This window comes from Carassius auratus, chromosome 15, assembly GCF_003368295.1.
Source record: "Carassius auratus strain Wakin chromosome 15, ASM336829v1, whole genome shotgun sequence".
Lineage (NCBI taxonomy): Eukaryota > Metazoa > Chordata > Actinopteri > Cypriniformes > Cyprinidae > Carassius > Carassius auratus.
In genome coordinates this window covers 10006669-10023036 of record NC_039257.1, presented here as the reverse complement: position 1 = coordinate 10023036, position 16368 = coordinate 10006669, and the positions used below count along the sequence as shown (strand labels likewise).

The 16368-nt window shown below is 37.4% G+C and overlaps 2 protein-coding genes across 4 annotated transcripts; both read right to left on the bottom strand.

Annotated features, from left to right (window-relative positions):
- Nucleotides 1-8859: 8859 nt before the first annotated feature.
- On the bottom strand, nt 8860-12550 carry exo5 (exonuclease 5). Of its 3 annotated transcripts, none has more exons than XM_026282221.1 (6): nt 12254-12550; nt 12017-12095; nt 11656-11906; nt 11467-11571; nt 11212-11384; nt 8860-10154 (listed from the first exon to the last, which is right to left on the bottom strand). In XM_026282221.1, the coding sequence occupies exons 1-6, from the start codon at nt 12345-12347 to the stop codon at nt 9693-9695; spliced, it is 1164 nt and encodes a 387-aa protein (XP_026138006.1). In that variant the 5' UTR covers nt 12348-12550; the 3' UTR covers nt 8860-9692. The 3 variants fall into 3 exon arrangements, with proteins under 3 accessions (XP_026138006.1, XP_026138005.1, XP_026138008.1); XM_026282220.1 differs by having other exon boundaries at nt 11656-11909; nt 12254-12549; XM_026282223.1 differs by having other exon boundaries at nt 9865-10066; nt 11656-11909; nt 12254-12549.
- A 1241-nt stretch (nt 12551-13791) lies between these two features.
- LOC113115025 (refilin-B-like) lies at nt 13792-16305 on the bottom strand. The gene is made up of 3 exons (XM_026282224.1): nt 15673-16305; nt 15369-15448; nt 13792-15224 (listed from the first exon to the last, which is right to left on the bottom strand). Exons 1-3 carry the CDS (start codon nt 15859-15861, stop codon nt 14909-14911), a joined length of 585 nt encoding a protein of 194 aa, XP_026138009.1. The 5' UTR covers nt 15862-16305; the 3' UTR covers nt 13792-14908.
- Between the last annotated feature and the right edge of the window lie 63 nt (nt 16306-16368).

Genomic DNA, 16368 nt, shown 5'->3' with positions numbered 1-16368 from the left:
ATGGGCATAACTACATCCACAACTGCAGTCCACCAGAGTACATGGAAACTAATATATGAACGTTTATTTCAACGGTTATTAATCTGTGTAGTACGTAACAACATTTCTATGAGATAAAACAACAACTTATCTCCATATCATGATATAGCAAGTATAGTCCATGCTCGCGTCGTCTCCACCTCTTTGACCATCGCCTTTTCTTATTTTTCTTATGTTTTTTTTCCCGTTAAAAACAAAGCACAAACTATGGCCACTGCATCCTCTTCGTCCGCCATGATTGTTTACTCTAAAGTCACGTTTGATCTCGAGGGATTTTGCGAGATTTCCCGTCTGACACGAGAATGCTCGGGAGTCAAATCGGTTCGTGTGTGATGTGTTGATATTGCCGTGTGGCTGCACACCACACACGGAACGACCAAAACTGTTAGACCCGTGATTTTTTATCGCCGTGTGTGGGGTCTCTCAGGTTTGGAAAATCTGCCGACAATTTTAAAATCGTCCCGTGTGAACCAGGCCTTAAGACCGCTCTCCTCTGCTCGGAAGAACGTCGGGACCACTCCGATCTCAAATCGGGGATATCCAACATGTTGGATTTATTTTGCCCGATTTCTTCTCGTGTGTGGTGTCCCCCGAGGACAAACAATCACGCAGCCTGTGGACTGTGGCGTGTAGCCAATCAGAAAGCGAGGTGACGAGGCGGTGAGGAAGTAAGTACCGGGAAACGAAATCAAGACAGCCGGTGTATATAATATAACAAATACAAATAAAGTCGATGGGCATAACTACATCCACAACTGCAGTCCACCAGAGTACATGGAAACGAATATATGAACGTTTATTTCAACGATTAATCTGTGTAGTATGTAACAACATTTCTATGAGATAAAACAACAACTTTCCTCCATATCATGATGTAGCAAGTATAACGTTAGTCCATGCTCGCGTTGTCTCCACCTCTTTGACCATCGCCTTTTCTTGTTTTTCTTATGTTTTTTTTTTCCGTTAAAAACAAAGCACAAACTACGGCCACTGCGTCCTCTTCGTCCGCCATGATTGTTTACTCTGAAGTCACGTTTGATCTCGAGGGATTTTGCAAGATTTCCCGTCTTACCTGGGAATTCTCGGGAGTCAAATCGGTTCGTGTGTGATGTGTTGATATTGCTGTGTGGCTGCACACCACACACTGAACGACCAAAACTGTTAGACCCGTGATTTTTTTATCGCCGTGTGTGGGGTCTCTCAGGTTTGGAAAATCGGCCGACAATTTTAAAATCGTCCCGTGTGAACCAGGCCTTAGTACCCTTGCTGTCTATGGAGGATCAGAAAGCTCTTGGAATTAATACAAAAATGTCTTAATTTGTGTCCCGAGGACGAATGAAGGTCTTACAGGTTTGGAACAATGTGAGGGTATGTAATTAAGGACAGAATTTTCATTTTTGGGTGAAATATCCCTTGAAGCAGTTTTTACCTGCGATATTAATATTATGAATCGGAATCAAACAATATGAATCATATCAACTCAAAAAAAGCTTTTAAACCTCAATTTAACTTACTGTTCTTGCGAAGTTCAGTCGTTTCGCAGTGTTGTATGAAGGAAACCACTGAACTTATGCTAAAGGGCACGGGCCTCCAAGAAAAAGAATCACAACCTTCATCTCCCTGGACTTTTACACAGAGAAATCAACGTCACTTCAAAGATTCTCTCCTCTCATCTGACAGTGAGAAGGGTTTCTATAAATATCCCCTGTGAATACAGCACCTTAACACCACTGCTTACGTGTAGTAGGCCGCGATTAAGATTTTCAGCACAGTACATTGCGCTCTCACTGTTACTTTTCCCTCCCTGACACAATTCCCATGTCTCCTTGTCCATTTAATCTGCTTGTCTATCTGAGAATGTCTATCTCAGCCTCTCCCTTTCATTTTGTATGGCTCTCACATATAAAAGAGGTTATAGGAAACTTTGCACAGCACACTCTAAATTTAAAATAGGATCTGTGTATGACATCACAGGCGTTAAAGAACTCTCACCAGGCCACTAATATCTTCTCCTGCCATCCCACCAACCAGCACTCAGATACTAACAGGTGAATTGTGTTAGGGCTCATTAGCACAAAACACCATCTGCTTTTCTAATTTCCTGTGTATTCCCGTTCTGGGAATAGCGAGCTCTACACCTCCCCACTGCTGGGATAAAGTGATGGACAAAAGCCACTTGGTCACATGCTATACCTTGCCGTCACAGTGAAAAACAAGCCTGGTGATTTGTCTTTCTTTTTTTTTTTTTTTTTTTGTAATCACAACCAAAAAGAACATTATGTGTAATTAGTGTTACAAGACACTTCTGCTAGACAGATGATAGCTCCGCTGCTTGTTTTGTTCCACTCAGGGGGCACTATGTGGCAAGAGGACAGTACATTCGATCATGGCAGTAATAGCATGAGCGCTGCTGGCAGTAACTCATGCTGTCATAATGGAAAGAAAGCAGCACCTAATGCACTATAAAACCACATATAGAGCCACGTTATAAAGACACTTCCCAGCAATCTCTGCTGAGGTCTTCATGGTTACATGCAGATGGGGATCCAGCTGCTGCGGGACACAAGCTGAAAGAACAACAAGGTACAGATACTCCAATTAATATTAGAGCATCTCCAGATGCTTGTTTTCAATGCCGATTCACAATCATTTCATTGAAATTCATTAGTTTTCTGAGCAAAACTGGTGTCTAAAGCACAAACACTGGTTCTCTGTTAAATAATAGCCATCTGTGTAGTTTGCAAGGCCTGCATTTTTGACTGGGGAGTTTTTTTCTTCATTTCTATACTGTAAATAATGTGTGGAATGTATGGTAAAAAAAAATGGCAGCAGTTTCTAGAACTTTGCTGAAAATATATACAGTATATTACCATTATGCTAACACAAGTGCACTAAAGTAATACAATACATAAGAATTTAGCACCATAACATATTACATTAAAAACCTTAAAGGGATAATTCACCCACAAATGAAAATTTGATGTTTATCTTCTTACATCCCAGGGCATCCAAGATGTAGGTGACTTTGTTTCTTCAGTAGAACACAAACAAAGCTTTTTTTAACTCAAACCGTTGCAGTCTGTCAGTCTTATAATGGAGGTGAATGGGAATCACGGCTTTGAGAGTCAAAAAACAAACACAAAACCAAATGAAAACCTGTGGCTCGTGATGATACATTGATGTGTAAAGACACGAAAACAATCGGTCTTGGCAAGAAACTGAACAGTATTTATATACTTCACTATATAATATGCTATATGCCTATTCACAAGTCACTTACTGTACATCTTGGATGCCCTGGGGGTAAGCAGATAAAATGTTCATTTTTGACAACTAATTATTTAATAAATGGCAGTAAAAACCTAATTAAAATATTTAAATGAAAAAAAAAACATAAACTGAAAACTGTGACACAGGGAATAGGAATGTAAATTTATGTTGTTGTTTTTTCCCCTGTAAATTATAAGATGACTTGTTCTCTTTCACATTTGAAAACTGTATATTTTAAGTAATTGTTCACTCCATGATGAAAATCCTTACATTAATTACTCTCATGTCGCTCCAAACCCATTCGGAACATAAATCAAGATAATTTTGATGAAATCCTAGAGCTTTCTGAACCTGCATAGACATAAAAGCAACTACCTCGTTCAAGGCCCAGGAAGGTAGTAAAGACATCATTAAAATAGTCCATGTGACGTATATTGTCGTTGTGCTGCGGCCGTCCCAAGTTTTGAATCCCAGATTGTGGACCTTTTTCGACACCCCCCCCCCCCCACATCACTTTGTGTCACTCACTACACTGTCCTATCTAAATAAAAGACAGTTATGTTGCTGTCTCCGCAGAAGTGACAAAAATACAAAAAATATCATAAGAGTAGTTCAAATGACATGCTTGTGGGGTATAAAAAAACTGATGTTATTGTTATTGACTGAAAATCTCATTCATGTAACATGAACATATGCATATTCTGATTTGGTATTTATAAGATTCATGACAATCATATGGCTACAAGGTGTTGTTGACATGATGGTCTTAACAACCGCTGTTCACCTCTGACTTTTATATTTAAAGAGCAGTGTGAACATTCTGCTAAACATCTCCTTTTGTATTCTACAGTTTTTCTGGATTAGAACAACAATAATGAAGGTGGGGTAAAGAGTAAATTATTTTAAATTTACACAATTTCATTCACATAATTGTAACTTTCCTTTTAAGTCCTTCATCTAAGCAACTGCTCAAGCGAAATGAGTAAGTCCTGTGAGAACTCATTTTTAATGTCCACAATTTGTTCATCTACATTGGTTGCGTCTGCCTTTTCTACATGATTGCCAAATTTGTTCTCTGCTTGAATTGCTAAATGTCCTCTGCCTTTCCAAAGCGTGCAGAGTCACTATATGAGCAGGCTAAAAATAGCAAATTAATTCAAATCTTCTCATCTTGCACGAATAAGCAAAACGTGTGTGTTGTGTGAGTGTGTGCTCGACCTAAGGGCAAACTGCCCTTGCAACCGTACTGAAAAAAAGTCACCCGTTTAAAATATATATATTACAATAATGAGAAACATAATGTGGTTTTATCTGGGTAGATGAGAGTGGCTGTTCGTAAACTTTTCATATTACAGTTCTGCCCTGACCCTTCTTAAGAGTAGCACTTTATTGCCTCAGAAAAGTAAGTTATCAAATTGACTTGTGACCTACATAATGAGCTCTTTCGTTCTGTGCTGTGTGTGACAGAGATAAAGCCTTGTTACAGCACTTCCTGTGCGACACGGTCACTGTCAACTGCCATTTCATTAACCCAGCACATTTATGAACACCTCAATTAATCTCTCATGTACACAAGCTTGCATCCGCACGCACACAAGCACACTTGTCCCACTAATATTTACACACTCACTTTCACTTCCCCTTAAACTAACCCATACAACTCCATTCACATTCTCATAAACACAGCCTGCTCTTATCTCAGCCCCATGTGCTTTAATTTGTTTCAATTGGAGTTATTTGTGTCTTTGTTAAAGGATGCTTCAGAGTCTTTCCTGGAGGCTGCTGACTGTGTGCGGTACTCTCACACTCCCTCCCACAGCACCAAATGAAAAATGAGACTCCTCTCTGCTTGTTACTTTCCAGGACGAGAGGACAATTACTCTATTAGGACAAAATGTGCATGGAACCAGATCTGCAATGTTTTAAGGTGGTTTGTGTGAACCTTCAAGGCAGTAGTGCACTTATGGTTCCTGCCAAAAATGTAGAAAAGTGAATTAAGACGTGCTTTATAGCAAAACAAATGGTCTGGTATCAAATTACCTAAATGCTTTTAAAACTTCTTTTAGGTGTCCACAAGAGCCCTCTGTGTATGAGCAGAGCTGTGAAAAAAAGTGCTTGTTTTATGCAACTGTCAAAGTGCATGTCACCCTTGGCACCCAGAATGTATAAACTTAGTCACACCTAAAATTCATGGCATTAGACGACCGTGAAAGATTCAAAATATCACTTACATTTTTATGCGAGTTCCCTAGTTAAAAAAAATATAATTACCTCAAATTAAACAACAGTTCACCCCAAAATGAAAACTGGCTGAAAATCTATTCACCCTCAGACCATCCAAGATGCAGATGAGTTTGTTTTATCACCAGAACACATTTGTAGAAATGTAGCATCACTTCACTTACTCATCATTGGATCCTTTGCAGTGAATTGGGTGCCGTCAGAATGAGAGTCCAAACAGCTGATAAAAACATAACAAAAATCCACATGTTGCACCTTACAACTCCAGTCTATCAATTAAAATCTTGTGAAGTAAGATTTTAAAAAAATCCATCAAGGCAATTTAACTTCTGATGAAAATACCTGTTCATTATCCATAATCCAAACTGTTTTTGCTTGTAAATTATGCTTGATATGCATATTTTTTGGAATCAGATGAGGCGAATTGTTCACTGAAGGAAACATTTTTATGGATTATGGAATAGTATTTTTGCTGGAAGCAATGGTTTTAAGTTAAAATGTAACTGATGGGTTTTTCTTATAAACACACCTTGTTCGCTCCACGAGAAGTTAATTGATGGATTAGAGTTGTGAGGATTATTGTGATGTTTTTATCAGATGCTTGGGCTTAAGTGTATTTTTTCAGAAAACCATTTTCTCCCTTCCTCCATCTTCCTCTGCATTTGTCAGAACGCACACTAATATTTTGTATTTTACAGTACATGTACTCACATGTACTTATAGTGTACTTTCAGTGTATTTATTTAACTACGTGGGGTAGGGTTAGGTTTAGGGGTAGGTTCAGGGTTAGTACCTAGTTATTACATAGTTATTGTAATTACTCTAATAAGTATGTAGTATGTACATGAGGAACAGGACTGTAAAATAAAGTGCTACCAATATTTCTTTATACTCTCGAAGTGATGATGTCAGTGTTACTGGCCCTTTGCTCTGTGTTTCTGTGATCAGTTGCAGCAGATTCTAGTTCCATCGCACTGTAGCACTGATCCCTGGGATTAAAGAGTCAGAACTGGAGACAGTGGTGTTTTAGTCAGTTGACTAATGATGACAGTGAGATTGGGGTTGTGGACAGCTGGTTGAGTCCAAGGACTTCCTCGTGTTTTGGTTTAGCTTGGTAAAGAAGCCTTTGGGTTTCAGTTGCTCCAGACAGGGATCATTTGACCGTGTGGGGATCTCCACACTGGGCAGGGTGGAGCTGAATACTGGCTCTGTTACATTACTGCGGCAGCAGACCGCTGTCACTCTGTAATGAGATCTGCGTCACAGGCTCACACTTTTAATGGATTTTCTGCATAGTTTTTAGACTATGTACCATGAATTATTTCTTTGCAAGAACATTTTTTGGTTTCTTATTTTGACATTTCCTTTTCTATGAGAATGCATCACATTTACACTAAAGTAAACCATCCTTGAGAATTTGTCTGGGAAATATTTTGCATGTTTTCATAATTACCCTATTGGCTTAATTATCAAAATGTAAAAAAAGGTGCTTCTTACCACAATGCAAAAATATTTATATTATACTGATTTATTTTTACATTTCAGGCAAATCGTTGTACTTCCAACAAGTAAATTGATCAATAAATTAATCAAAAGTGATGGTAAAGACCTTTTTTATTGTTACAAAATGTATTCTATTTTAAATAATACCGTTTTAAACTTTGGTTTAAAACTTTACCGTTTTAAAAAAATGCATCATGGTTTCTCTAAAAATAATATAACACACAATTCTTTTGAAAAAAGAAGGCTAAGAATGAATAATTATATGAAATGCTTCGTATTTATTCAAATTCATATTAGAATGATTTTTGAAAGTTCATGTGACACTGATGACTGTAGTAATGGCTGTTGAAAAATGCTTTTTCATCAGTTATTTTAAATTGTAAAATTATTTTACAATACTATAGTTTTTACTGTATTTTGAATCAAATAATGCAACCCTGGTGAGTATAAGAAAGTCTTTCACAAACATTAGAGTATTTTTTTTTTTACCAAACCCAAAGTTTTGAATAGTATGCAATTGTTCTTTACAGTTTTTAGAATATATTACAAAACACTTTAAAGATTTAAAAAAGTGACCTGGTACTGTTCCGATGAGATTCACTCTGTGTAATATTCTAGAAGAATGATTTGCTTACAGGGAATGATGTAATCCAGTGTAATGACATTTATCAATGTAAGACATCACAATGCAAAATGAATGATTCCAAAGTCCTGACAGTCATATACCTGCATTAGCTCCCATGCACTGTGCACTCACATGAACATCAATTAAATCACCCCACATTTGCATCTAGTTTTATGCCTCATTTAACCCTTTTTCTCAGGTAAGGTAAAAATAAGGGAACGGAGCCTTCTAACTTCTTTTTGTCTGCGCCTTAATGCGATCACTATTCAGAGACCCTTTTATTGGGCGACCTATTGATTGGGAGAGGCAGGAATTGAGTGAGCAACACAAACAGAGCATGAAACGATAGGCCACAACAGTGTTGCATGGCTCCTCTGTCTGCCAGGTGACATGCGTTTACAAAGGCTGAATTGAAGTGCTGAAGCTCTTTACTAGAGACTGAGTGAGCAGGAGTGCTTTTAAGAGCCTCGAATGAGGGGTCATTAGCGCCTGAGTGACTTCATCAGACCAGACTGTACTGCAGCTTCCTACGGCTGGAAGATGGTGTGCTTTAGTGCAGACATGAGCAAACAAAGCACTGGGAATGGCTCTTTTAGCCTATCGACTAGCAGATTAGAGCAGACCTCAACCAACACAATCTAATAACGGCTGCTCTCAGCCTCACGGGTGTTCGATGGCTGCGCATGGGCAAAGCCGGGTATCGGATTCAAACACAGCCTCTTCTGTATTGAGATTTGCAGTCATTTGTGAGCTTATTATGAGGAAAGGAATGAATTGATTCATTAATAAAATAAACAAGCCGCCAGAGGGTATTTAAAACAGCTTGGCATACATGGCCATGCAAAGGAGCCTGAACACCTTAACCAACAACAAATTCAACTATTGAATGTAAAGATTGACTAAACGGTTTGTATGTTTTAGGTTCAGATGGGAAGCACCCTGAGGGAGTGTGGCCTCTTTTAAATGCCAGAAGTGTCATTCAGAGTCTTCAGTGTATCATATTGATAACAAAGACACGCTCCAAGGCCTGCGCTGGGTGACGACACAGAGAACAGCAGTGCTGAGGTCAGTGGCAGAGCAGATGAAGTTTCAGGGACAGATAAACCAGCCTCTTCATATCAACACTAGATTATCACTACGAGGGATCTGATCATCAAAATATGACATTCCAGACTTTGGCACACAGCGCATCATTGATTTAATATTAGCAACTGTCAAATACAAACTGATAATGCCATAGTTATCAAATTGTTCATCATGTTGCAGATATGGCTTAACATAAATTCTAAACAATCAGTGATTTAGTAAATAAGAAATGGTTAAATAGCAACATCTAATGGCACACATTTCACTACACAGTATTAAGTATTATACAGTTCACACATTTCACTTCTACAGTATTAATAAACCATAAAAATACAAAAAAATTGAATTTAGTTAGCTGTTTACCTATTAATTGCTTTTACATTATTTCAACAATGAATACAAACAATACTAATATATATATATAGATAGATAGATATATAGATAGATAGATAGATAGATAGATTCTATTTCATTGTTATTATTATTAATATTACTATTATTATTATTAAGATAATTCAAATGTATTTTAATTTAAGGATTTTTGTAATTTGTTCACTTCAAATGCATTATGTATTTATTAGCATTATATCAACCACACTTCAGTTATCAGAAAAACATATCCGTTCCACTAGCTAAGTGACATAAACTTCTTAATGCACACAAAGTAAGGAAGCTTTCTGCTTGCTTCCATTAAAAATCCATTCTAATCAAAAAATGCATTATGCATTATATAATGCATTACACATTCTCAAAACATCACTCACAGTCATTATAGAGGTGCACAATAACATTCACATAATATATGCATATTTAAAACTATAAGACTTAAATAGTAAACATTAGACAATAATTAAAGTATAAAAGTTCATGACATGACAAAACAGTCGCCACATACAAATGTTTGTATTATCTGTAAAATGATGAATCATTAGCTAGCATGATCTGCTTGTTGGTCAGATACTTGCAATATATTCTTTGTCCAATTACAAGTTTGTTCATAAAGGCATGATTTACATTTCCAGGCCTCTTCTATGTCAACCCCTTTGGGTTCCCTCTGACCTCTCCAGTAGGCCAGTTGACTCTGAAGCTCTGTCCGTAGTTGGGCTTCATCAAAAGGAGCAACCCTGGTCCCAATGGGTCCACTAGAGCCTTGGTGATAGTATTCAATCTGAAGCAGGTCGATGCATGGAAGATCAGAACTAGATACAGTTATTAGCAGAGCATCAACCAGTTCCTCAAAGGTAGTCACCTGGACCCCAATGCTTTTAGCATGGGCCTGGACTCCTGCTCCGAGAACTTGACCTGAACGCAGTTTAAGGTGATTTAAAACATGGTCTTTCTTCACTTCTCCTCTCACCAGTCCATCAAATAGTAATTTATATAGGCCAACCTGAATAAGATGGATAGTTTAAAGAACATATAAAATGATCCAATTTATACAGTATGAGTCAATGATGCATTAAGGTGTGCATAATATAGAAAAGGAAAAAGGGAAGGAAAAATCTGTGCCAAAAAACATGTGTAAAGTTCTCAGAAATGTAGTTTTTTTTTTCATATCTATTTCATATGGTTCTCAAAAACTTTTAACCTTAAAAATGTGTCATGGTGAAAAATATTTTTCCTAATATCATCAATTATTAATTCATTAATATCATTCCTTTTAAGGGAGTCACACCACAAGATTTAGCTGGTTGCACCACATGACTTTGAGGAATAACATAATAATATGCAGTTGAGTTAAAATGTTGTTTTTTCAGTGTTATTATTGTTCACTAAAATTGAAATTAAAACTTTTTTGATAATTTAAATAAAACTGAAAATAAAACAAAATCTAAATATGAAATATATTCTTTTTAATATTGCCTTGAATACTAAATGATTATTAAATTATTGAAAATTATAACAACTTAAACTGAAAAAAAAAGTAAGAAAACAAGTGACTAAACCACATTAATAAAAAAATAAAAATTAAATGAGAATTAAAAATACAAAAACAAAATCTAATTCAAATAATAAATACTATAATAGTAGTTAAATAATTAAACAATACTTACAGATTTTTTTTCTTCAAAGATAATGGTAAACAACTACACCAAACTACTTAAGGTTTTCCATTTTAGAATTTGAGGCTTTTTATTATGATATCAGGACAGTTATATCACCCTAACATCTTTTACTTTATGCCCGAAAAAAATAAAATTAAATCCAAATTTTTATAGTGTGTACAGCACTTGTTATTTTCAGGAGCCCATCATTTTAAATGTATAAAAATGTGTATTTTAATAATAAAGGCCATAAACTGAGCCAACGCCATTGTATATGGCCAAATGTATGTGAAATGAAGTTGAGTGAGAACAAGGCAGCTGTTCACAAATGCACAGTGCAATGATTTACTGCTGTATGAGTGAGCACAAAGGCCATACCTGCAATAAATAACCCCCACTCACCTGGAAGCAGTTGACTTTATCTTGTGCAGAGCTAGGCAAGCAGTTCTGTTTGCGTGTCTTGAGCTCATTTAGGACCAGCTCCCCCTTCTGGTTATACATGACTTCATCAATGACCCCCTTGACAAAAACACCTTCCAGCACACCAAAGACAGGAAACTCTCGCACGCGTTCTCCTGAAACACGATGTTTGGAAATTAAATGTTTAAAACTGATCTGAGTACCAAACCTAGCACTGTTTTAACATTGTCAACTCACCTGCTTCCAACAGTGCAGTCATGTGCAACATGTTGAGAAGTTTGACGGCTTCTGCATCTTCTCTAGAGCGGATCTCTACACGGACAATGTCCTGAATCTCCCGTTCTGGAGATTAAAGTCATGGAGTGGGTTACTGAACATGATTGAGATGTTATGTTGCACTATGTTCAAATGTGTGTCACTGCTCACCTCTTGATAAATGAATTTCCTTTCCGATCTGCACCTCAGCACGTTGCATTTCCTTTCTCTTGACAAATGGCTTTAAAAGACTGTAAACAGTCTTCATCTCACACCAAGACTGGTCGCATAGAAGGGTCACATTCAGATGCCGCTTGAAGAAGCGTTGCATTGGGCTGAAGCTGTTTTCATGAAGGCCTTTTCTCTTTGAACCCCTCACATTTTCTGTACTGACAGTTTCTTGTCCCAAAGCCTCTTCATTCCTGCTAAATAGAAGAATAATGTTAAATGACAAAACAGAGAAATAACAAATGTTGCAGTTCAATAGAATAACTTGGTACAATTTTGCACAAACCATCATCATTAGACTTACTTGTGCATTGATGAGGTGGACGCACGGGGACTATCAAAGTGTTTACCATCAGATTCACTATTGAGATGACACTGGGGCTCTCAAAAGACATAAAGCATAGATTGTTTGTAAGTATTTAACATACAATGTACAAGTTGTATCAAAGTTACACACATAATACGACAGTGCCATCATGTGTCCAAAGTTAAAAGTATGACTAAATTCAGAACAAATTACCAAAATGACACAGTATTTTACCTATGCTTTGTTGCTCGGAAGGGATGTTGAGAAATTCCGAGTCGCTTATATCTTCCCAGTCGTCGAACAGTTGTTGTGATCCAGACGCATCCATCTCAAAACGAAACTCAAGGTCTGCCCATTCTAATCTTTACACCATCGTTTCAGAAACATAATTTAATCATGTATATAAAATATACACGCTTGTTTCTTTGGTATTGTTGTTTTACATTATATTGCGAAGTTGCATTATTTGGCATACGACATGTTCGAACATTTCCCTACAATGTCCCGCCCCCTTCAACATCTTTGTTTACTTCGAATGTACTGGATTGGCAAATGCTCTATGCCCCGCCCACTTCAATGTTTTCATTAGAAAAGACGAAACGGATAAAAACGTTATGCGTGAAAGGCAAAAACACTTCCTATGAATTCTGCAAAACAAAACACTTTTATAAAAGTGACACGTTCGCACATTTTAAATGAAAAATAGAGCACATTTATTTATATTTAAACTAGGACATTTAATGTAAAGCTTTAAGAAAAAGGGTCTCTTACACAAGCCTTCTCATTTTACACACACACACACACACACACATTTATATATACATAAATATTAAAGTGTGTGTGTCTGTCTATTTATGTATATATAAACGTGTGTGTGTGTGTGTGTATATATATATATATATATATATATGTATGTATGTATGTATGTGTGTGTGTGTGTGTGTGTGTGTGTGTGTAATAGAGAAGGCTAGAGTTATAGGCCCTTCTCACTACCCAACTGTATTATATGTATTTGTTTTTTGATTGATGTTTTATCAGAGTTAATATGCTCATTTTATTTAAATAATGGAAACAACTACAACTATGATATACTAAATATATCTCCATGGCAACTATAGAGAATATGAATCTGACATCATGCCGCTTTGCTTCTGTGGTCATTATTTGTCCATTTAGTATAAAAGCATCTGCTAAATGAATAAATGTAAATGAATATAGGAAAGAGGCTTTTGACATCATCACCTTCAAGTATCAGGTATCGAAAGGGTTAACCCTTGAGACAGTTTAGCGGGAAAACAGCACTAGCTGAAACCTCTATAACAGACAAAAAGCCTCTAGACAGTCTAAACAAGCAACACATGAGACCAAGAGAGTGCTGAAGAACAAGCATGAAGGACACACATGCTCCCATAAGATCTGGAAACAGCAAAAGGGAGTAGAAAACACAAACATTTGTCAGAATCTGTAGCTAGGTCCGACCAATATAAAGACATGCCACCAAAGACATCCATAGGCCAGTCCCAGGAGACTGACTGCCAGTCAAGTTCTTGTATTAATTAAAAATAATACATAGTACTATGTAAACTTGAAAACAATTGTCTTCATGTTTAATCTTCATTTAAGGTCATATTTGTAATACTATATCTGTACCTCTAGGGGGCTCTCAAGAACAACAAATGAGAAGATTACTAGATGTTGTCCTACTTTGTGTTTGAACTAGGGTCTTGTTTTCAAGCATGATGCAAAAATGCAAACATTAAGGGCAATGCACGTCACTTTAAAAATGTATTTATTTCATTTTAATAGTTAATAACCATCTTAAAGAAATTTGAGTTAAAAGAATAACAATTTTACACAGCACAGCTACAGAATTTAAAACCAGCACTCGATCAATGATCGTGCACAGAATTAAAGAGAATTAAAACAAGAACAAGAAATAAATAGAGAAAATTGCCACTGATTAAAACATTCTGAACTGAAATGCTGTTATTTACATTATAATTTATTTCAAACACTGGTCTACAGATACTTCTGTCTGCAGTATCAGGCACTATTGAGTTCAGTTTTTAATTTGTCCTTCACAAGTAACAACACAAGCAGAGCTGTGAAATTTAGCTAGCCTTTACATAAAGAAAATATGGATAACAGCATAAGTGTCCTAATGTAGACTTACAGTAGTAAAAATACGCAGATAAGGTTAGTTTAAGATGGAGTTAATGTTTTAACCCAGATACACCCTTGTGCAAAGACACACTAACATACCCTGTTTTTACAGAAAACACTATTTAGGCCCTAATATATGAACGTTACACTTCTACAGCTCAGTGAGAATGAACCTGTTAAATAGAAACATGTGAAAGGTATGTACTAAAAACTCTTTTGTAACACAGCCCTAAAATGCACTTTAGTATTATTCTAATACTCAATTTATGATGGGGTAAATAAGTGCTCTCCAGTAAGTCACATTTCTCTATATCGGCCAACTATGTGTCAACATTAAACCTAACCTTCAAACCAATGATGGTCCAAGATCAGCAAAGAATATCTGAAACTTGAATCTCACTATTAAATAATCATCCACATTCCTACATACAAGTAAAAACCATTTTTGTACATTTCCATTGAGAACTGATGGAGAAAACCCATACAGATCTCCATACGCTGCTCCTAAACCAAACCTTCAAACAGAACAAAACAACACATTTGTTTACTCTCCTTCAACCTAAAACAAACTAAAACTGCACGTCTTTCTAGGGATCCCCTTTCCAACTTGCAACAATTTCAGTCTGAGTTTCCTTTTTCTCCTCTTGGGACTCATTGAATGCAGGCGGTGGTTTATAATTGGTATATATGGGGGTGCAATGTCAGGCACAGATGCCCGAGTGTCTTTCAAAGGCCAGCCTGGCAATCAGAAGCCTGCAGCTCTACAGCAGAGAAGAAGCGCTTGGTCAGCTTGTGCCCGTCATAATTGAGCTGGGTGGTGTAGAAGGTCCGGGTGTGTTTGGGGTACACTATAGTGGTGCTCTGGTAGCGCTGCACCCGCTGACGGGGCTGGAACTCCAGCTGGGTCTTGTAATGTCTCCAGGTGCTCTGAGGCAGGGCCAACACCGTCTGGCTGCACATCTCCAGACCCAAACCCTTGGGCTGCAGGGTCACGTCCTGGATGAAGTGCCGATCTGAATCATAACGCACAGACGACGTGTATCTGTAAGAACACGTGTAACAAGTTAGTGCTACATATGAACTGCACCTGCCCAGAGCAAATCACCCAAATCATGTGATAGAGTCACAGTTTAGGAGAAAACACACACACACACACACATACACACATATATATATATAATCTCACCTGATTTCTTTTAGTGGCAGAGGATCAAGTTCAATCCCTTCTCCATAGGACAATGCATGCAATTGGCGATTATTAGGAACCTGTAATTAAGATTTTATTACTTGCTTATTACTTAAGAAGTAGTATTGGTTTATAAATAAACTATTTTTTAGCAATTAAAAACGTACAGTTAACAAATTAACCAAGCTAAATACAAATTAGCATATTATTAACACACACAAACACATATATAAATACATACATATAAATATTTAATGTACTTTTTGTACTATTAATAGCATGGATGTGCATTAAAGAATCATACCACAGCTGTCCCTCTGTTCTCGTCTTCTGTGATCGGGGTTCCAGCCGCAGTGCCCTGCAGTAACCAGACGCTCGGGCTCGGGCTCGGAGGCAGACCGGAGTCAGGACTGTCCAGTGGCCGGTCAGCTTTCAAATTCATCTCCAGCGGATCATCGTCACACACGTTCCGCAAGTTCAGTCTTCCCACCATTGCTTTTAAAGTTGCTCAACACTTGCGGGCCAGTTCCACAAGATCTTCAAATAACGCAGTCAAATCGAATTATGTGCAAAATTGTCTTTATCTCTTGTTCTTGCGGGCAACGCGGTTTAACAGTGATCCGGGAGGTTCTGTGTGATGCCGTGAACGATCGTCGATAATCCGTTTCGTGGCGCTGGCTCACCGCTCCTTTGAAAAGCAGATCTGAAGGAGCTGCAACTGTGCTTGTTGTCGCAAAGTAAAAAAATGGATTTATAAAAAGTCAGAATAAAATGTTAAATAAAAAGTTCCCTGATTTTTCAGTCAGGTGGTCTTCGCCGGGGAAGGTACTGCAAGTTTCCCCTCTTGTCAGCCTTCCTGCGTTCAAAATTGTCCACACTCAAAGACGTTCATTGTTTTCAAGCGCCTGCTAGAAGGGAGACGCCTTTAAAACTGCCTCCCACTGCTGATTGGAGTGCCAATTAGAGAGAGACAGGAGGCCCTCCCTTTAAACACAGGCCA